Source organism: Trachemys scripta, chromosome 6, assembly GCF_013100865.1.
Source record: "Trachemys scripta elegans isolate TJP31775 chromosome 6, CAS_Tse_1.0, whole genome shotgun sequence".
Classification (NCBI taxonomy): Eukaryota; Metazoa; Chordata; order Testudines; family Emydidae; genus Trachemys; species Trachemys scripta.
In genome coordinates this window covers 91,984,788-92,007,290 of record NC_048303.1, presented here as the reverse complement: position 1 = coordinate 92,007,290, position 22,503 = coordinate 91,984,788, and the positions used below count along the sequence as shown (strand labels likewise).

General features: G+C 39.0%; 1 protein-coding gene across 4 annotated transcripts in view; it reads left to right on the top strand.

Moving 5' to 3' along the window:
- The window catches only part of TRPM3 (transient receptor potential cation channel subfamily M member 3), a 395,690-nt gene that overhangs the window by 244,940 nt on the left and 128,247 nt on the right, over positions 1–22,503 (top strand). For all 4 annotated transcript variants that reach the window (XM_034773284.1, XM_034773283.1, XM_034773282.1 and 1 more), the window contains exon 7: positions 19,236–19,410. In XM_034773284.1, the coding sequence (XP_034629175.1) occupies positions 19,236–19,410 (175 nt within the window). The remainder of the gene's footprint in view (positions 1–19,235; positions 19,411–22,503) is intronic.

Below are 22,503 nucleotides of genomic sequence, written 5' to 3'. Positions count from 1 at the left end.
TCTTAACTATTTCAGAATCAATTACAAATCTTCCCTGTAGTCTTCAATATCCTTTGTGGACTTTCTTTCCTTGTCTCTCCCTCACTTCGTCTCTCTCTTCAGCCCATCCCTCTCCGAATACCAGACCCACTCTTCTTTCACTTTTTCCTGTAGATGATGTAGCCTTCTAGTAAACAGACTTTCACCTTCGGAAATTGTCTCGTTGTGTCTTGACGTAGGTTACGTTCCTGGTTCTGTCATGGTTTCATGTGTGGCCCTTGGCAAGTCACCTAACCTCTCCATTCTTTAATTTCCCTATATGTAAAATTTAAATAATAATACTAATCCAGAGGAGTGTTTTGAGGCTTAATATGGCAACGTTTACAAAATACTTTGAGGTATTCAGATAGAAGACATAAAAGTGCCAGATATTAACTTCTTCTTATACATCAAGATCCATCTTTTCCCTGGTATATGATCCAACTTCTTTGCTTAAGACAATCAAATCTCACTAACTGAGCCCATTCTGCTTTTCCCGTGCTTAGTTATTCTCCCCAACACTTGGGCATTTTACCTCTCCTCTACTTGCATAGAAGCTACTGTATCTCTGTGATATGTTATAATCTGCTGCATATAGTTGTCTTGTTTATATGTATTTGGCTGCGGAATGTTGTTTGACAGTTTAATGTTGCTATACAGAATAGTTTGTGTTGCATGAGAGAACATAGATCATGTCTGAAGGGTGGAGAGAAGTAGGTTTTGAAGGTGCCAGTTTAAAAAACAAATTAGTTGAAACAGATGGGTTAATTTTCTTTTCCCCCAAATATGATTTTGTTAACAATCATCAGATTAGAGATTGGTAAAAATTACATGATCCTGCAGAAATAAGAGCACAGCCAGGCCTTTGTTCCTTCTTCTGGGAAAATATTAAGGGACAACATGGAAGGAGGAGAGCTCAGTCCACCATCTGACTCAAACGATGCAACCACTGAACAGACAGTGGAGTGCAGTGAAGCATCTAATTACTTAAAACAGCCTATTGCAAATCATCCAATTATAACATTCCCGGACATTAATGAAGCATTTCTATTAAATACTGATGTGTCAGTTATGACTGATGGTGCATTACTACTTCAGGTTTCACAATGGCATTGGAAATCTAGCTGCATTTATCAGTCATGCCTGAAAATTACTAAGTATTAGAGTAAAAGCAGCAAAGAGTCCTGTGGCACCTTATAAACTAACAGATGTATTGGAGCATGAGCTTTCGTGGGTGAATACCCACTTCGTCGGATGCATGTGGTAGTGGTGGTTTAAAAAAAAAAAAAAGAGTTGTCATCCACAGTGCATTAAAAAATTCAGGTACTAAATTATTCACGTTTGCTATCTTCACAAATAATAAGTTTTCTATCAGTTTGAGATAACTACAAGTGTAACATAATGCAACTGGTAGGTGTTGTCCAAAGGCTATTTAAGCTTTGTTGGGGGAAAAATCATCCCAATTGGTTGACACTCTGTAGTGTACACATGTTGTTACAGAAAGTTCTCTGGGTAATTAAAAGAACACTTCAGTAGTACTCCATATGTTAAATAAATGTTACCCAATGTTTACAAAGTCTCATGTCAGATACTCCTAGCTCTTTTTTCCACCTGATATCTTGGTGCCTATTTCTTTGCATATTTATTATTCGTAATCACTGTTGTTGTGATCTTATTGGTTACTTAAGTCATCAGGTATTGCTATTGCTCTCTAGATTGGTTGGCTCTCAAACCCATCACTTCAAACATGTAAACAGTATTTTTCTTGTTCTTGAATGTTCTTGTGGGAAGGAAGGGGGAAAATTCATTCATACAAGGGCCTAATCCTCAGATAGTGTAAATATGGGGCAGAACTCCAGAAAATCTGTCCTACAGATATTTATGGGAAATGAATAAAAGGTATTGTGACTATAGTAGGAGCAAATTCTCAGTTTTTATTTGAATGGATGTGCATAAATACTTTGTCACCAGCTCTAGTTAGTATTCTTATAAACTGATACCCTCACCTGGGTTTCAGAACCTGGAAACATAGCACAGAAAATGTATGTTTAATTATAGAATATCCTCACATACACAAGTATTCCAGCAAGCAGACAGTTATTGTCCTTGCTTTGAACATGCTCATATATATTTGCTTCTGACAAGAAACTCAATATGGCAAGTATGGTGACAAGCCCATATACTATACCATTCTTGCCAGCTATATTTTCTTTTACAGTTAACGTTATTCTTAAAATCTAAAAGGAACCCTTAGAAGCAGAAAGTGCATATAGATTTCTGGAGCCTGTTTTCATTTTGAATCAGTACCTATGAAAACGGAATAGTCACTTCAGCCTATCTTTTGTTTCCTGTGAGTGTAGTGTCTTATTTGGAGATACGAGAAAACTCCACATGAGCAGAGCATACATGGAAGTTACAACCGTGGTTAGTGTTTATTAAACATCAAATCATTCAGGCATTTTGAGATGCAGTTTGCTATCCTATTCCACAGGTTGTGCTCAACAAAAGGGAAATGAGCATTTTCAATACCAAGTAATTAGGTTTTTATAATTGGAAACGGCAAGTAAATATAACAAATACTCAAGCGCTGCATGAAAGTACCAACTCTGCCAATTTTGTGCTCTATTCTATCACCAAATGTTTGGACTTAATTCCCAGGGAACATTTTTTATTTAGTTTTGCATTCAGTATGCTTTATACGAGGGATAATTGACCCTCATGGTTGCGATAAGTGCAGAAAAAGGGGCTCATGAGACATTTGCAAACCTGATTTGTGGCCTTAAAGACTCTCCATTAGCTTTGGAAATTGATTTAAAAATCTTTGCTTACATTTACTTCATTTTCTTGTTCAGTATAAAGTGTAACTTTCGGCTGGGGGGCTTCACCTTCACAAGAGATGAAGAAGAAGAAGAAAAGGATATATAGATATAAAGCCTGGGCCCTAATCTGGTCATAATAGATAAGAAAAACAAATAAAGCCAGACATGCAGTTTTCTTTTATTAAAGTTCTTTGCTCTCAGTAAGAGTAGTTATTATGTTTCTCTTCAGGAAAAGCTGATGGAGCATTTTATATCTGCTGGGAAAATAGATTTTTAAAAAAACCCAAAAGCTGAGCTCTGTTTTAATTTTTTTTTTTTTAATTTCTCCAGAAGTCTCTGAAATACAATAAAAATAAGGAACCAAAGAAGCCAGTTAATACACTGGAAGATATAATTGAAACACTTGCATTAAGCTGGTGGAAATAAAATCAAAGCATGCTATATTCTGTGTGGGTTTTCCTAAAATCAATCAAAATGTTTTAGTTAATTCATTTATGTAGCAACTTTCGCAAACCAAAATGTGCTTTGTGGAATTGGACAAAATGCTTCTCTCTTCAAAAGCAGAATAGAGCAGTAGAATGGAAGAAGTCTAATTGGGTATGGTAGGCCCTTTAGCCATTTTCCCAGAGCAGGCAGGCCAACACAAGAGACTTGGGGGAACATGCTCTGCAGTGCAGGTAATTGTTGCGCCAATTTCAGTATATGTGCAAAGGAGGCTGGGTCACACTCCTGAGCCAGCAGACCAGATCTTCTAAAGGAAGTAGGGCTCCAGCCCCCAGTGAATATATTCAATGCTCTCCCAGCTTGGTGTTCAGTGTAAAAGGTAGGCCAGGTTCCTATCCAAGTGTTGCACTGTGGAGGGGGAAGTTTTTTGTACCCTCCCTTTTATGCAGGGACAGGAGTTTGCCCTATATAGAGAGTGAAATAATTTCACTCCCACCAAAATTCAACAACCATTATGTAAGGTAGTAGCTATTGTATTATATCATGGCTACAAATAACATTACACAACACTTTAGGGACAGAGGAAGAGGATGAAGAATATCTTAACCAATTAAAGCCACCATGGGATTTTAAATAAGAAAAATGTAATTATCCATATTAGAATTTAATCAGGATCTCAGTGTCAACACCTCTACTCTCATGGACTCTTTAATGATCACAAGTGATCAAGATCTCAGCTTTACTTCTCATTAGTAAAACCAAAACTCCAAGCCAGCATCCCCAAGCACCCTCTTGAACTATTCGTTAAATACTGACTCCTAGGGGCATGTCTACACTGCAGCTAGGAGCACGCCTCCCAGCTTGGACAGACAGACATCTGCTAGGTCTGCTTGAGCTAGAGTGCCAAAAATAGACATGTGGACATTGTGGCACAGGTGGTGACATAGGCTAGCCACTTGAGTATAAGTCTGCCCAGACCTCTGGGTCCAAACTCCGGTGGCAAGCCACAGTGTCTGCACTGCTGTTTTTAGCTTACTAGCTTGAGCAGAGCTAGTGCATCTGTCTGCCTGGGCTGGGAGGCACCTTTCCAACTGCAGTGCAGAAATACCCACAGAAAAAGCACCATCTACTGAATCACCAATTCCATATCCTTCAGCACTTTGATTTTTTTTTTCCTGGGAAGTATGTCTTGCCCATGTCTTACTCTGCAAAGGGCAAGCTTGTGATACCCTTACTCACATTTGGTAGTGCCTTACCCTAAGAATAGTCCCATTGGCTTCCCTGGAACTTCCCAAGCAATAAGAAACTATTAATTGTGAGTGAGGTTAGCACAGTCTGGCCATGAACTTGTAATTACTAACTAAATCTGTAATAAGGAGGCTACTGTGGCAAATAACAGAGCATTGTGACATCGGCCTGTAGTTACATCAGAACACTCAGACCAAAGAGCTTTCTAACTTTTTTTTAAAATTGTTTATAAATAATAATCCTTAAGCTTTTCTTATTTTTCCTTGTTTTGCTTCTTGCTGTGAATATTGCAAAGTCCTAAGAAACAGCCCCAGAAAGCCAACCAATTGTACATTAAGGTTTGCATGTTTCAGGATGCGGGTGGGGTGGGAGGAAGGAGGAATTGGGGGTTTTGATTGTTCTGTTTTTACTCCCTCTCAGGTGCTTTCTTCTCTTTATTTACATTTGTGGCATAGTAATGGTAGAAGCCTCCTTTTCTTTAAAAAAAAAAAAAAAAAAAAAAAAAAAATTCAGTGCCCTTTTCAGAATAAATTATGATGCCAAACAGTAGACAAATTATCCTCCAGGAACTGAATGAATGCTTCGTGAGGGAGTGCACCCATTCCATTAGTGCTCACATCTTAAATCACAGCACATTGTCCCAATTTACCTTTTGGTCTTAGTGCTCACATAATGCTTTTCACCCAGGATATCAAAGTACACTGAAGAGGGCGCTAGGCATCATTGCCCCCATTTTTAAAGAGGGTGAAAATGAAACAGAGAGAGATTAAATGACTTGTCCAAGTTCACATGACAAGTCATTGTCAGAATGAATGGAACCCAGATCTCTTGAGTTCCAGTCTTGTGGTATAGCCACTGTACCATGCTGGCTCCTTTTAAAACTTGGCTGGTTTCAGATATTGTTGCTTCTGTAACACAGGCATAAGCATCTCTTCAGACTAGAGATGGCAACAAATACAATCCAAATCTGAACTTTTCCTGAGACTAGGGTTGATTCAATCCAAGCTTTTATTTAGTCACCTTATAAGATAGGGGTCAGACACAACATTCAGCTCAATATTCACAGTTTGGAAGTATTCAGCTCCAAAGTTTTGATCTGTACCTTTACTTCATACAATCAATGAGCTAAGTAACGAGGACTGTGTTAGAGTGTTAAGCAAGGGCATCAGTCTTTCTTGTTTAATAATTCATTCTGTATGTAGTAGGATAGTTTATTCCTCAACAGGCAGAATGAAGGAACTAAACAGCAAGGTTGGGGTGGTTCTGGTTGTGTGGAGAAGGGAATTCCGACAATGTAACATGTCTACAGTATCTATTCATGTGACCCGTGGACTTCCCTTTGTCATCCTATGCCTGAGAATATATGAAGGGGGCTGGGAAGGCAAAGGGACGTTCAACTGTCATCACTGGCATCTTTTTTTCACCATTGCACCATCATCAAATGCATTGGAATGCTCATTTACGTCAAATTTTCCTTTCACATTCTGTGCAGCACTTGATGCATTTCCATATGTGTGTAGTTAGTTAGAGGTACGCACAGATTTATTTTTAACAAAGGGACCCACTGTAAATTGGAGCTGTCTGAAATGTTCCCAACAAAGCTAAGAACCATCTGAAATTGCCTGGTTTCAGGTTTCATTACAACCTGGAAGCTCGGGCCATGGTCATCAGAAAATTCACCATGGTTTGTGAATCCGACAGTGGGAGCTGATGACATATGAAAGGGGGTAGAGAAAATGGATTTGGGAAAGGTGTGTTCAGTCTGTGTACAATGCCAGGTAAAAATCATAGTGTATGTCAGTCAAAAGAGGGCAGGCATTGTCTACCGTGACTACCCAGAGAAGCCTTCATCAGAACGTGGGTTCAACTTTGAGCAGAGACCTCCTGATTTATAGTTTTGCCGGAAGAGTGTACAAAATGTGTAGTTGTGCATGATTTGGATATGAAACTAGGAGGAACTAAGTGATTTCAACTCTATTGCTTTGAAATTTCAGGTTTGCTCAAACTCAAAGGGCATAGCAGGTAATGAGAGACCAACCAACTGGAAGATGGATTTGATTTATTAAATTAGCAAGTTATTAAAATTGTTCAGAAAAGGATAAAAAGGATACAAGGGGCTCAAAATTCTGGTTCTTTTTAAATTATTTTTTACCTATATAGGCTCCTATATGTGCACCCGTCACTGTAGTATCTGAGCACCTCCCAAAAGGAATAATCATCATCATGTCTATCAAACCTTTCCAGTGGATAGGATAAGTAAGTAACTTAATTAGTGGGCTACATTCTGTGAGGGGGTTCTGTGTAAGAAGAACTTATCAGGGAAAACTAACTTGAAGAGATGAGTTTGAATTTTGCTCTGGAGTGGGAGTGAACATTCTTATCTTAATGAAAGGTATAGTCTTTGTCAAGCTCCTGTCAAAGTTCTGTCTCTTGAGCTCACAGATCTTCCCCTGATGGTCAATAATTTAATTGTTCTGATGGAAGGTGATGGTAGCAGAAGGAGAGGCAATCTCTCGGGCTACTAGAGCCTATCCCATGGAGGGCTTTAAATATTGAGGGAGACCTTGAAACTGGGCTCCATATTCATTGGACAGCTTGTGCAGAGAACAGAGCACTGGGCTGGAGCACTCACAGTGATCTTTGTTGCTAAACAGATTGACTGCTATGTTTTGTGTGTTTTTCAGGATGTGAGACTTCATTCCTAGACACAATGAGCTGTAGTATTCAAGCCAGGAAATCATGGATGGGTGATCATTGTGGCAGATCTGTGCCTCATAGGAGGGGATACAATCTCCCTACTAGTCATAGATGAAAGTGGACTTTCTTTGTTGCCATAGGTATTTGGACTTCCAGTAGCCGTGAAGTGTCCTAAAGGAACTTAAGGTTACAGACCAACTTGACAATCTGAAGGCAAATGCCCTCAGTATGGAAGATGTTATGGAGGGACATGTTCAACAACTTGGTTCCTTCTTCCTACCAGCATTACCGCTGACTTTCCTGGGTTCAGCTCTAGGCAGTTGCTCTGCATCTAGGTAATAATCTGAACTGAGCATTGAGAAAGCTTGGGAAATGCTGTTTAATGTTGACATAAAGGTGTGAGTTATCTGTATACTACTGGCACGACAATCCATGTGGTCTAAAATAGCTTCATATAGACGCTGTATAGTACAGTATCAGGCAGAGGATTGAGACCTGAGGGTTTCTGGAGGGCTCCAAAGATGGAAAAATGGTTCCCTATAATAACCTTTTAGATTTAAGGAAGGACCTGAGCCATTTCAGGGTTTTCTCCTTTACCACTGCAATCTCTTTGAGGTAGTACAGGAATATCTGGTGGTAAGTGGATCAAACAGCACTTAGGCCCAGCAGGATGAGTGTGGATGCATTTGCTTTTACTGTGGACTGGTTTCTGTCTTTTAGACCACTTTAAATCTGTTGCTCTATTTAAGGGTACTGTGAGAATATCTTTTTGCCATATTCTCTCTCTAGAGAAAGAGGGAAAGGAGTTCATAATGTGTTGCTGCAGGGCAAAGGAGTTCAGAACATGAAAATTCCTGTCTCAGGCTTTTTGATTTCATGTTAGGTGTGGACTTTTGTTTCAGATGATAAAAATGCTGCCCCAAAGCACACAACATATTTACCTGTTTATTGTTTCTGTTAAAGTACCTCTCACTGTGGTATATGAGTACTGTACAAAATTAAAGAGCACAAATGCCCAGAACAAAAGAATTGGTTTTGGAAGTCACAAAACACATCTATGCAGTTTGTTTGTGTCAGTGTTTGCTATTGAAGCATGCCGCTGAATATTATACTAGTGTAACCCTGACAGACCCCGTTGTCAGCGGGTGAGATCAGACCTCTCTCTCTCTCCCACCCCATGGTCTCAGTGCCACTAGATGAAATAGAACACCACACCCAGGAGGTGTGTGGGTTACATTAGCTCCAGTGCTTTTATAGTGGTTGCATCCAATCCCCACTAATAAAGTAATTCAGGCCTAGTGGTTGGCCTACACAAGGAAAACTTTACTATATCTGCTAACTAGAGCTCTACAAATATCTGCTGTTACAATTCACAGGGATTATTATTTCAGTTTTGGTTCCCATGGGTCCCATAGCCCCGAAGTTCTACATTGAGTTTCAGGCTAGAAAAATCCGAAAATCCTAGTGTGACCCAGATATGTCTGAGCTCAGACCAGGTTTGATCAAAAGCTAGTCCATAATTGTCAAAAGCTTTGAAAAATGGATGAACTTTTTGATTAACCTTGATTGATCTTTCCTAATGACAGCTAAGGGGGATTCTCCTTTAGTGCAAATGGGAAGGGGCCACTGAAGTAAAAGGTCCTGAATTGTAACCTCCTGTGTTGGATAAAAGCTTTATAACTGACAAACATAATGGCTATATGAATGCAGAAATAATTTGTTGCTCTGACACACACAAAATGACAGCAAAGATAAAGATCCAGATATGTTTTTAAAAGAGAAGTTGTTCTGGCATTTGCACACACAAATTGCAACTACCATGCACATTTTTATTATATTATATTTATTTATTTCACTTTTAAAGAAACTATGTACCTGTCTTATAATCTGGGTACTTTTAAATATATTACAAACTTACAAAAAATTAACCTAAAACAACCAACCTAAAAACCTAATACTTATTCTCCAGAGCCCACCAAATCAAATGTGGCTATCCAAAGATGCATTTGTAATTTAGCTGTAGTAACTGCATGAACCCTGTTTGTCTATTTATGAAGGGGGAGGTTAAAATAAATTTCTCCTCCTAAATGTCACCTAATCTAGCATCAAATTGTTTACTACGTTATATTGCTGTATTTATGACATTTCCCCTTCTGAGCCTCAGTAAACATTTATAACAGTGGTTTATTGATGACTCATGTAGTTATGTAGAACCACCACTTTCAGAGGGTAGTATTCTGTTTTATGAGGAAAAAATAGTATAATATGTTAAAAGCAAACTCAGTTCTGCTTGTTCTCCCACTCTGCGTGTTGCCTTGGGACTATACAAACCTGTGGGCAACTGCAGACTAAGCTGCAAACAACATTGCAATTAGCTTGCTCTACAGATCATACTTGCTGCATTCCTGAGAATTTGGGTATGTTAAGACGGCAGGAAGCAGCAGTACTGAGCTTGGTCTGAAGTGACTCTCTGATGGCACAGGAGTGTACCTTCTCCCTGAGCTCTGGGTATCCCCTAAAGTTCTGGAACAGTATGTGCAAAGGCAACTTCTGCATAGATTAAGAGAGAGGCAATTAAGTGAAATCAGCGACCTAGCTAACGGGAGTTTTGTGAGGGAGTTTACAGGGTGAGAGTGAGGGGGGCTACATACACTTAACATTCCTTAAACTTCTTTAATGTTAAGCCAAAAAACACCCCCTGATAAAAACAAAACAACAAAGGAATGAGCTGCAGGAGTAGAAAGAGAATGCAGACAGAAGTCCTGCAACAGAGTGGGGGCTACTCAGTTTATTGCACCCAATGCAGCATGTATGATTACCTGCCCTATGGGCAAGTGGCATATGTCTGCATTCGGTGCAAGGAGCTCCTGGTCCTCAGAGACTGTGTATGGGCCTTGGAGACCAGGGTGGCTGAGCTGGAGAAGCTAAGGGAGACAAAGAGGTACATAGATGAGACTTTCGGAGCACAGTAGAACGCCCCCCACCCCCCCGTCTGACAGCCTCTGTGCTGTTGAGGAGGATGAAGGTTTCAGGGAAGGAGAACATCCAACTGGAGCAGAGGGAAACAATCTCATAGTTGCGACCCCCATTCCAAATGATGATGTGGTATCCTCTCGCACTGAGGATACCTCGCTGCGGGAGGGAACTCCAGTTATTAGGAAGAGACAGGTATTAGTGATGGGCGATTCGATCATTAGAAACATAGATATCTGGGTATGCGATGACCGGGAGAACCTCATGGTGACTTGCCTGCCTGGTGCGATGGTTGCAGATCTCTTGAGACATCTAGATAGATTTATGTGTAGTGCTGGGGAGGAACCGGTGGTCGTGATACCTGTAGGTACCGTTAATGTTGCATAATGAAAGCAAAGAAAGACTATTCAAAATTTCTTAAAGCAAGTGGATTAGATATTTAGTGCCAGATGTACAGGCCTATACTCCACTTGCACATGCTCTTTAAAAAGTCTAATACCTGGGAACATAGTAGTAGTGGCATTTCTACTTGCAAAAATCATTAGGGCAAATTGGATTTTGCAGGTAGATTTTACATGGTCCCAAGTGTTAGACTGTTAAAGGGTTCATTTAAGTGTTAGTGTGCATACAACTGTTCATACCTGGACAGTGCAGGCAAAAGTATGTGTGTGCACCATTTTGTGCATACACAAGGAGAGACTGGGTAGAGAGACCCAACTGAAAAGGTACCCCTGAATATCCTTTAAAGAACATGTGTAGGGTGAGTTTTCTTAAAATCAAAGATTGGTTTAACTGAAATATTTTCATATTACATAAAGTTTTATACAGTGAGGTTCTCTGTTTAATGAACTAATTTATTCCAGAATTTCCTACCTTCCTGTGCTACTTTTACAGAGAATATTTAAGGTTGCTCCATCTAATAGTGAAATGTTCCTTTATTAAAGGAAGAACTTACCAGGATTTTTCAATAATATTAAGGAAACTTATTTGGGGACTTTAAGAACAGAAGAACATCCATACTGGGTCAGACCAAAGATCCATTTAGCCCAGTATCCTGTCTTCCAACAGTGGCCAATGCCAGCTGCCCCAGAGGGAATGAACAGAATGAATCAGCAAGTGATCCACCCCTTGTCACCCATTCCCAGCTTCTGACAAACAGAGGTGAGGGACACCATCCCTGCCCATCCTGGCTAATAGCCATTGATGGACCTATCCTCCATGAATTTATCTAGATTTTTTTTTAATCCTGTTATAGTCTTGGCCTTCACAACATCCTCTGGCAAGGAGTTCCACAGGTTGACTGCATTGTGTGAAAAAATACTTCCTTTTGTTTGTTTTAAACCTGCTGCCTATTAATTTAATTTGGTGACCCCTAGTTCTTGTGTTATGAGAAGGAGTAAATAACACTTCCTTATTTACTTTCTCCACACCAGTCATGATTTTATAGACCTCTAGAATATTCCCCCCCACCTCTTAGTAGTCTCTTTTCCAAGCGGAAAAATCCCACTTTTATTAATCTCTCCTCATATGGAAGCCGTTCCATACCTCCAATCATTTTTGTTGCCCTTTTCTGAACCTTTTCCAATTCCAATATATCTTTTTTGAGATGGTGAGACCACATCTGCACGCAGTATTCAAGATGTGGTCGTATCATGGATTTATATAGAGACAATATGATATTTTCTGTCTTCTTATCTATCCCTTTCTTATTGATTCCCAACATTCTGTTCATTTTTTTGACTGCTGCTGCACATTGAGTGGATGTTTTCAGAGAACTATCCACAATGACTCCAAGATCTCTTTCTTGAGTAGTAACAGCTAATTTAGGCCCCCTCATTGTATATGTATAGTTGGGATTATGTTTTCCAATATGCATTACTTTGCATTTATCAACATTGAATTTCATCTGCCATTTTGTTGCCCATTCACCCAGTTTTGAGAGATCCTTTTGTAGTTCTTCACAGTCTGCCTGAGACTTAACTATCTTAAGTAGTTTTGTATCATCTGCAAATTTTGCCACCTCACTATTTACCCCTTTTTTCATTAAACATTAAATACCACCTCCTTTCTCCTGCCTTTTATGGGTGAATATAAGAATGGCCAGTTCAGATCAGACCAGTCTGGCCCAGTTTCCTGTCATCTGACAGTGGCCAATGTCAGATGCTTCAGAGGGAGCAAAAAGAACAGGGCAATTATTGAGTGATCCACCTCCTGTCATCTAGTCCCAGGTTCTAGCACTCAGAGGTTTAGGGACACCCAGAACATGAGGTTGCATTAGGTTTGCCAGGCGTCCAGTTTTCAGTGCTGACCAGGCCACTAAAAGTCCAGTTGGCTGCAGCAGCTGGCTCTGTGTGGCTCCCAGAAGCAGCTGGCATGTTCCTCTGGCTCCTTGGTGCAGAAACTATGGCCAATGGGAGCTGTGGGGCAGAACCTGCAGACGGTAGCAGCGTGTGGAGACCCCTGGCCACCCCTGTGCCTAGGAGTCAGCAGGATATGCCGGCCACTTCCGGGAGCCACATGACGTAAGCACAGCCCAGAGCCTGTACCCCTCACCTCCTCTTGCACCCCAACCCCTTGCCCCAGCCCTGAGCCCCCTCCTGCACCCAAACTTCCCCCCAGAGCCTGCACCCCCTCCCACACCCCAACCCTCTGCCCCAGCCCTGAGCCTCCTTCTGTACTCCGAACCCCTCAGCCCCAGCCCAGAGTCCCCTCCTAAACCCCTCATCCCCAACCCCACCCCAGAGCCCACATCCTCAGCCAGAGCCCTTACCCCCTCCCGCACCCCAACCTCCCTGCTGCAGCCCAGTGAAAATGAGTGAGTGAGTGAGAGCGCGCAACAGAGGGAGGGGGGATGGAGTGAGCGGGGGCAGGGCCTCGGAGAAGGGGTGGGGCAGAGGTGGAGCCTCAGGGAAGGGGGCAAGGCAGGGGTATTCAGTTTTCTGCAATCAGAAAGTTGGCAATCCTAGGTTGCATCCCTGATCATCTTGGCTAATAGCCATTGATAGACTTCTCCATGAACTTATCTAATTCTTTTTTGAATCCAGTTATAGTTTTGGCTTTCACAATATCCCCTGGCAACGAGTTCTGCAGTTTGACTATATGTTGTGTGAAGAAGTACTTCATTATATTTGTTCTAAATCTGCTGCCTATTAATTTCATTGGGCGACCCCTGGTTCTTGTGTTATGTGATGGGGTAAATAACACTTTTTCTCCACACCATTCATGATTTTATAGACATCTATTACATCTCCCTTCAGTCATCTCTTTTCCAAGCTTAACAGTCCAAGTCTATGTAATCTCTTTTCATATGGAAGCTGTTCCATTCCCCTAATTATTTTTTTGCCCTTCTCTGTATTTTTTCAGATTCTAATGTATCAATTTTTAAGATGGGGCAACCAGAACTGCATGCAGTATTCAAGGTGTTGGTGTAGAATTGATTTACCTGTATATAGTTGCATTATTATACTTTCTATCTCATTATCAATCCCTTTCCTAATGGTTCCTAACACTCTATACGTTTTTTGACTGAATTGGAAGCATAATTAGACCTGCCAGTAATCCCCATTGTAATGAACTCAATGATTGTTCAAAATATTGACTATTTAGGCTATGCAGATATTGCTAGATGAGAAAGTAACTCTTTAAGAATTCAGAGGCACACAAGAAGAGAAGAATTTGTTGAAATAAGAGCTTGTTGGAAAATGGTGAAAAAATATTTTGTTGAAATTTTGAATCATCAAAAAAGTTTCAACCAGCTCTATGAGGTGGCTGCAAAGCACCGAAATGAATTTAAAAAAAATATTTTTCTGAAAATTCAAAATGCATTTATCAACTCTATTTGAAACCAAGGGAGGATAGGATATTCATGACATAGGAAATAATTGAAGGAAAAATACCTGGTTTACTGCAGCCAAAATAATTTATGAATACCAAAAAAAAATTACTGATCTTTGGAAGTGAAAGGATCTCTTTACATCATGATCTCTAGCGCCTTCCTCTAAAAGTTCTGTGCCAGTATTGGAGGATCAAGTAATGGGGTGCCCACCCACAAAGGATTTTTTTTGTAGTTTGAGGATTCTGTTAAATAGTTCAATGTTTCAATAAACCCACAACCAGCTGACACAATGCTGAATACAATGTGTCCCTGCAAAGTTATATTTAAAACATGCTAATAGTTAACACAACTTGTCAAGATCATGTTCTGATATTTCCCAACTTGCCTGGGTCTTGGAATCTTGACCTTGAAATGCATTGTTGATATGGAAAGAATGACAGCAGTGCAAAGGCTAGCTAGCAATCTCTGGTATACAAGGTGTTTATGAAATGGTGCATTGATCTCTTTAGGAGATTATTGTTCCTAAACAAACTCCCTCCTACACTATGACATTTTTCACTATAGCCTTTATATTTGTTACCAATTCCCAAATATTTAGAGGCTAAAATGAATCCAAGGTTTCCTTGGATTATATAAATCAAATGAAATCAGCCTGTGTCTTGTCTACCTGTACTTGAAAGGAAAATCTCCTTCATATGGGCAGCTAAGTTGTTATGTTAATGAACAAGTGAAATGAAGCACAGTATCACAAATAACTGTAGGGGGAAATAAGAATTCACTACTTTCCACTGATAATACACTCTTGTCTACTGAATTTCTTAGGTTATAAGATGTTCCAGGCAGGAACTGACTTTCTATATATATGGCAAGTCCCTACCACATTATGGGTGGCACTCTAATACAAATAATTAATAATAATAATGAGAAACCCATAGAGCCAGGTTTCAGAGAAAAGGAGCTCAAAAATCTAATTCAGCTCAGTAATCCTCTCTATGCTATTGGATCTGAAGAAATGTCAATCGGGGTTTTTTAGAATAAATTGGTTTTAAAATGTTACATCCAAGTCTGAGATTCTCCCCAAAAGGATTACATTAATTTTTCCCTGCAGCAAGTGCCAAATATATTGCTCCCCAGAACTCAAGAAGTCTATATCACTTTCCAAACTATTTGCAGTTTATGGAGAATGAAGAAAACTACCAAGAAAAGTAATTCATCTGTTTGATAAAGCAAAAGCAGAATTTACAGAATATCCATAATAAAGCCCACAGAAAATAGGCTTGTGTATAGCTAAAGTTGTTTAATTGTATTCATGCTGGACGTGTTTTCACAATCAGGGGAAAATAAATAATGCCATCTGACTAATTGCAGTGAAACTCAGCTTGGACACTTGCAGAAAACTGTTGTATATCAGTCAATAGAGATTTAAAGAAATACACATTTGTTGAATAACATTTTGAATACAAACTCATGAGCCAAAAAGAGATTAAGTTCTTCAGATAAACTATTTGCTGAAAATTATTTGCTCAGCTGTAATAAATAATCATCATTCAAAAGGTTAAAATTAGCAGATTGATTGATATCCAGAATATCCTTCCAGAACTGATCAATTCTTCCAGCAGGGTGAAGGAAGGTGCACAAATCTGTTTGAAGGCTTTATTGTCTGATAAATTTCTCTAGTGTTCCTCCTAACCAAATTGTGAACTTTGCTTTCTTTCACATTTGAGAAAATAAGTTTTCCTCTTATGGGATCCAACCACAGAGTGAAAGCAGTGTTGTTGCAGTGTTACTGCATTCTAATTGGATACAGTACAATAAACATTTGATTCAAAAGACTGGCATATGTTTGAGTATTGTTACACAGCCACTATAAGTAATGTCTCCTCATTCACATTATGCACTCCTTAAAATGGCATCATATTGACCCCATTCAGTGAAAGAGATCAGCTAAATATTCTCCTCATGCATACTGTGCTGTTCAGAATTATATGTTTCCATTTGTATGCAACTGTCCTGAGCCACAAATGTTGTTTCTTTGCAGTGTACATAGTAGTAACTCTGATTTCTCTGGAATTATCCATCCTTTAAGGTACTACTCAACATTAGTAAGTGAGAGGTCTTTAGATATCTACTGTACCTTTTCTCCATGAGTGGAAGGTCATTTTCCAGCTGGAGAGTTCTATGCTGCAGAAAAGGAATGTTGGTGCAAGGAGGAATGAGGAAAAGACAGCTGACATGGATCCTTGTTCAAGAATCAAGGAATTAATTTCTTGAGAAAGTAATCGTAGAGGAAGGAATACATAAAACATCAGCCATATACTGTACTATAAGAAGAAAATAATGTAAATAAGCAGAAGAAAACACTGATCCTTTCCACCTTCAGAAAGCTTGCCATTGCTATACTAATCAGAAGACTAGAAGTTGAGTCCAAAAATAGTAGCATTAACAACCTTCCTTTTAATTTGGTGAGAGAATTTTAACAACAAGGTTCTCTAATAGCACCTGTGAAGCTGTCCAGTGATTAAGTGGGGATGCTGTTCAGTGGGAAATATACTGTGCAGTCTCTCTCCTTATTGGTGCTGTTCTGTTGGCAGTCAATTGCTGTAGTACACAAATAATTTTCTTGAATTAGAAATCACTTGTAAATAATATACCTGTTGTCATCTAGTAGCAATAAAGAATTAGGAACATTTAGAAGTCAGCCAGTCTTCTGATGTCAGATGTGTAATATTAAATGTATCAGGGTTCCACCAATTCTTCAGCAAGAAAACATTTCTTATTTTAGCTGATTATATTAAAATGTGTTTTTATTCTTAATTTTTAAACTAACTTTTAAGTGGTTTAATAGTATGCATGATAAAAATAATTGTATTTTTCCAATCAAGTGAAAGGCTGTCAAAAATAAATTCATTCCTGGCTTAAAGCCACTGAAGTACACTAGGCATAATTTGGTCCATCATACTTATGTCTTTTTTTTTATGCAAGGTTCTTAATCATCCTCTGTCATTCAAATCCCTTCTGTAGACTCACTTCTATAGCAATACTTATGAGAAATTAACCAACTAATAATGATTAGGGTAGAAAAGCAATTGGGGATGGTTTATAGTATACAAAGCAGATATGGAGCTATTTAGCTGTGTGCTAATCATACTGTTAATCACTTTGCTTGTATATTATACCTTTTACTTACACTTCATCTTTTAGCCTGTTTGTCATTTTAGACTATAAGTGTTTCAAGGGAGGGACTGGATCTTCCTGTATGGCATGCACAGGACCTACTGTGTTTTGGGTGCTACTGTAATATAAACAAAACAGTAATAATACCATAATTTAAAGCAAGTTTTTATTTATAACTATATTATATCTACTTAAATAGTTATAAAGCACAATAAACATAACATCTCCTTTAAATGATAGTAATAATAAGGTGCATGGATTGACAGCAGATTATGGTTTTAGTTAAGTACACACTGCAGACTGTCCTCAGAGACGGTAGGACAGCATTTGTATATGCTGAAATAGATAAAGGTAAAGTCAGATCAAGTTTTAGTCTGCCCATTTATGCATGTAAAATGGCTGGGCTCTCTGGTCAGACTACATCCCCCATGATGCACCATGGTCTCTACTCTAGGAGGTGGGAGGCATCATGGGATTCCCTCGCCATCATGGGAGTTCCTGGTGTTGGTGCATCATAGGAAAGGTAATCTGGTAAGGGATCCTGGCCAGTAGAATAAAATGTGGTGATGAGTCAACTGAACTACAACTCTCCTGATGCCTTGTGGAAGTATTTCCCGATCTAAATATTTCAGTTTGTGGGCATTTGGTTTTTTGATTAAAAACCTAAATTTTCCACAGAAAGTGAACACTTTTCACAAAAAAATCTCCCTGTTTTTTCATCAAAAGGCAGTTTTGACAGGAAATTTTCAATCCTCTATTATATACCCCATTTCAGATATCACCAGCCTCCACTGGTTAAGAAGGACAAGAGTACAAGTTGTACAAATAAAGAACCTTTTGTTAATGATATAACACACACAACTCTTTTTTCACTCAGGTGAGTCTGGTCAAACCACATCAGTCTCCTGAATGAATATAAGTGTTTCCTCTTTTGCAGAGGAATCCTGTCTATTTGCATTACAGATGTTGAGAATGAGGTCATATTACTTCTGTATTTGGTTGACTGCTACTGGAGTATTGTTTCCAGTTCTGGTGTCCACATTTCAAGGACATTGAAAAACCTCAGAGGGTTCAAAGAAGAACCATGAGAATAATTAAAGGATTGGAAAGCATGCCTGGTATTGAGAGACTCAAGTTACTCAATCTGTTTAGTTTAGCAAAGAGAAGGTTATGGGGTGACTTGATCACGTCTGTAAGTACCTACATGGGAAACAGAAATTTGATAAAAGAGGGTTCATCAGTCTAGCAGACAAAGGTATCTCAAGATCCTTTAAGCTGGAAGCTGAAACTAGACAAATTCTGACTAGAAATAAGGTCCTTTTTTTTTCCCCCCAAACAGCTGACCCAAAATATAGCCTGGCCACCTGATGATTAATGGAAATAAAATAATTCTAAGTATTTTATCCTGATCCAAATTAGCTGACTGGGGGTAAAATTTTCAAAAGAGGCCGAGTGCCTGAGTCTTAAGTCCCATTTTCAAAAGTGACAGGCCTTGGGAAGCCTAAGTCCCCTTTCAACAGATTTTAGGTCCAGATACTCATGGATTATTTAGTGCCTAAATCGTATTGGTTTCAATGGATATCCTTGAGGATCAGAGTCTTGGAAACTTACATCCTGTTGAAAGTCAATGGGACTGCTGAAAATTTGAACATTTAATCATTGGAAGAACTTGTGATAGATTCTCCGTCAGTGGGAATTTTTAAACAAAGAGTAGATGTTTTTCAAAAAGATCTGTTCTAGTTCAAACTGGAATTAACTCCAGGAAGTCCTATGGCACATGTTGCACAGCAGGTCAGACTAGATGATCGCAGTGGTCCTTCCTGCCTTAAAATCTATGAACCTATGAATCTCTTAACACTATTTCTTGTAAGAGGCCAATATATAATTAGTATGCAGTAATTTCAGTTTGTTTTTTCTTTCTTTTGTTGTGTTTTTATTTGGTTTGCTGGCTTTGCGGTTTTGTTTGTTTTTTTGTTTTTTGGGGTTTTTTCTTTTCTTTTTTTCCCCTTTTCTTTCTTTTACTCCAGGAATTGGGCAAGGGGTTCCAGTGGTGGCACTTATTGTGGAAGGAGGGCCCAATGTTATCTCTATTGTCTTGGAGTACCTACGAGACACTCCACCTGTTCCTGTTGTGGTATGTGATGGCAGCGGCCGGGCGTCTGACATCCTTGCATTTGGTCACAAATATTCAGAAGAAGGAGGGTGAGTCATTTGCTAGGAAACATTAATGAAACAAAATAATTCTTAATGTGCATGGCTATTTTTTGGTGCTAATATGGAGGCTGGGAAACTATTAGCAACATAACCCAGTACCAAATACTTCCTCAAGTCACAGTTGCTAGCACTGATTAAAGATATTAAGATATTCAGTGCCAAAGATGTCTGGCTCCTAGATGGGGAAACCCTGAAGAACTGTATTGGCAGATCTACCACTGGGATAAATCCTAGCTATACAGCATGAACAGCTGCATATAGGCATACACACTATACTGGAAGTCTGGCATCAGCAACATCTTAGCATTGCAGGTCAGGATGTCAAACAAGGGACCGGCTCAGTGAGTACCATGAAATATATGCTCACTGCAATCAGAGCTGGCTTATGCATACTATAAATGGTGGTATACTGTCTACTAACACTAGCTTTTGGCACAGCCCTGCCCTTTGAATAATCGTAGTCCCTAATTGTTCACATTGGCCAAGTGTATCTGCTTCTACCTGTACTCTGTACAGGAATTCCATCTGTCCACCTGTATTCATGCACTGCTGCTTTTGCAGTGGTTTTAGTGTGTCTTCCCCCTTTTCTTTCGCTAACTTGAGGCAAGGCAAGACCAGTATTTAGATCATGGTGTAGATATTGTAAGCATGTTTTTGGCTGAATTGGGATCCCAAGTGTGTCTAATGATTAAGTCCATATATTTTTAATATAATGTGTTCTTTTCCTCTAATGGTGACTAATGTATATGAAATCATACTGGCAAAATTAAGTCTGAAGACATAATGACTAGCAATAAAAACACCCTCTCATTCTAAAACTTAAAGGGCTAATTCATGGTTTTCCTCTACAGTTCCCTCATACTGCTTTAAGGTGGTTCAGATCCGGGGTTCTTATTCAGGCTGGTGTGCGTATATGTGTGTGTGTAAAATGCACATCAGTAACAGATTTATAAAATGAGGAGCATATGTATAAATAAAACACACTCGTAGACTTTAAAAACAAAAGTAAAATATGCTTTAATAGTAAATATAATGATCAAGAACTTCTTTTTACATTTAAAAATGTTCTAATGGGGAACGAGGGATCAAAGAATGAGTTACGTTTTTATTAGTCTATTTTCATTAGAAATGTTGAACAATTTCTATCATGATCATTTAAATTCAGACTTAATTTGTTGTGGTCATGTCCTAGTACCAAAAAGTGTCCCCTCTGCACCAGTTTAAATAAACGATATTCAGTGATTTTGGGGGGGAGGGGGGGTTGTATGTGAGTGTGGGGGTTAATCTTTAAATTGTGATAATTCTACCATATGTTCAAAATAATGTGCATATGCAAGATTTTAAATTGGCTAGAATTATTTGTTTAATTTATCTTTTGGTTGTGTTTCATAATGAGATGCCCTGGGAATATAGGTGCTATAGAAAGTAGATCAGGCAGGTATTTTCAAAAGCACTCAGAGTTGGCCTATCTCTGCTCCCTCAAAGCCATGTTAAAACTTCCATTGGAGCTCAATGGGAGCAAATTCTATCCAGCGTAGAGCACTTTTGAAAATCCCACCTCATTATTATTTGACTATGATGCCCTTTTTTAAAGGCTGGTGAAATTCCCTGTGCCACATTTAAAAGCGCAAAGAAACGTGTTAGCAAAGTTATAGAAATTACATATGGAAAAGACCAATCAGACCATCTACTCCATCCCTCAGCAAGTGCAGGTTTGTGTGCTAAAGTAAGGACCTGGTCCTGCAAGGTCCCACCATCAGCCCCCTCAAACTATATTTTCAGATGCTTCGGCCAGTGTAGTTTTAAATGTCTCTGGTAATTGGGCTTTCCCCACATCCCTTGTGTAACCTGTTCCTCAGTTTTAATAGAGCTCATTCTTTGCACATTTAACATTACTTTCCTCTGCTAAATTCTATCCCATTACTCCATTTTTCTGTCCTAAACAGTTTCCATTGCCCTCCTTGGTATTTATACCCTTCCAATACTCATATGTCAAGTCTTCCCACACACACACATAGTCTCATTTGTGTTAAAAAAAAAAAACTCCAGAAATTGTTTCTGAATTCAGCCAGCAAGCAACAAGACTCTCATTCAGCTACCACAAAGATAAGAACCTAAACAGAACAAAATGGAATCACATTCATCTGTCATAATCCTTCATTAATAAGGAAAGCAAGGCATGGATGTGATTGGGAAATATTAGTTTGCCTGGAGTCATAACAAACAAGCCATTTTTAGTCTGAGGTTCTCAAGCCTGGTCTTCTCAAATATAGCCATTCCCCTCCTGTCTGTGATTCACAGTTCATTGCTTGATTTGACCATTTCCCAGGCTTTCCTAGGTGACAGCTGCAGTATTAGCATATTTAATAAAACATTTGAGGCTGTCCTAATCACACCAGGTACTACAGGCAAGCATCTGCTTCCAAGTCTAAACTGAAGTTGGGACATACTGTTTTTTAGGAATAATAAGTATAAAACTCCAATATTGTGCTCATGAAAACTTTTTTCAAAAGTAAATTATACTTTAAAGTTTCATTCTGTTCCTGATTTTATTAACCTTTTGATCAAATACCATTTAAAATAAGGCACAATAATAATAAGAGAAAACAAAACAACTGCCAGTAGAACAAAAATTGCAGTGACTGCAGCTACAAATTTTTCTTTTGGACTGAATCTCTATAAGTAGGTTAAAGCAACTTTGTCCTTCAGAATACAAATGTATTTAGAAGGTTCAAATTACATCCTGAACTCAATTCTCCTCTTTTTTTCTTTTCTCCTTTTACCCAGCCAGAGTGTAAAATCCAAGAAACACTCGAACTCTGGCTGCTTTCTGCAAAGCAGTGTACTTCTACAAGTCATAAAGTATCTTCTCCTTGTTATGCACTAGTTGTCAGATCTGAATCACTCAGAAACTACACATCACTCATGGTAGCAATATTTTATGGGCTCGGCACATTAACATCAGTATTATCAAACTGTTTGTTTCAGTGTTCTGAATGCCTAATCACTGCAGGCAACAAATGCACTGGTTTTATACACACACAATATACGTGCATACTGGGCAATGCTGTGAGGCGCTCT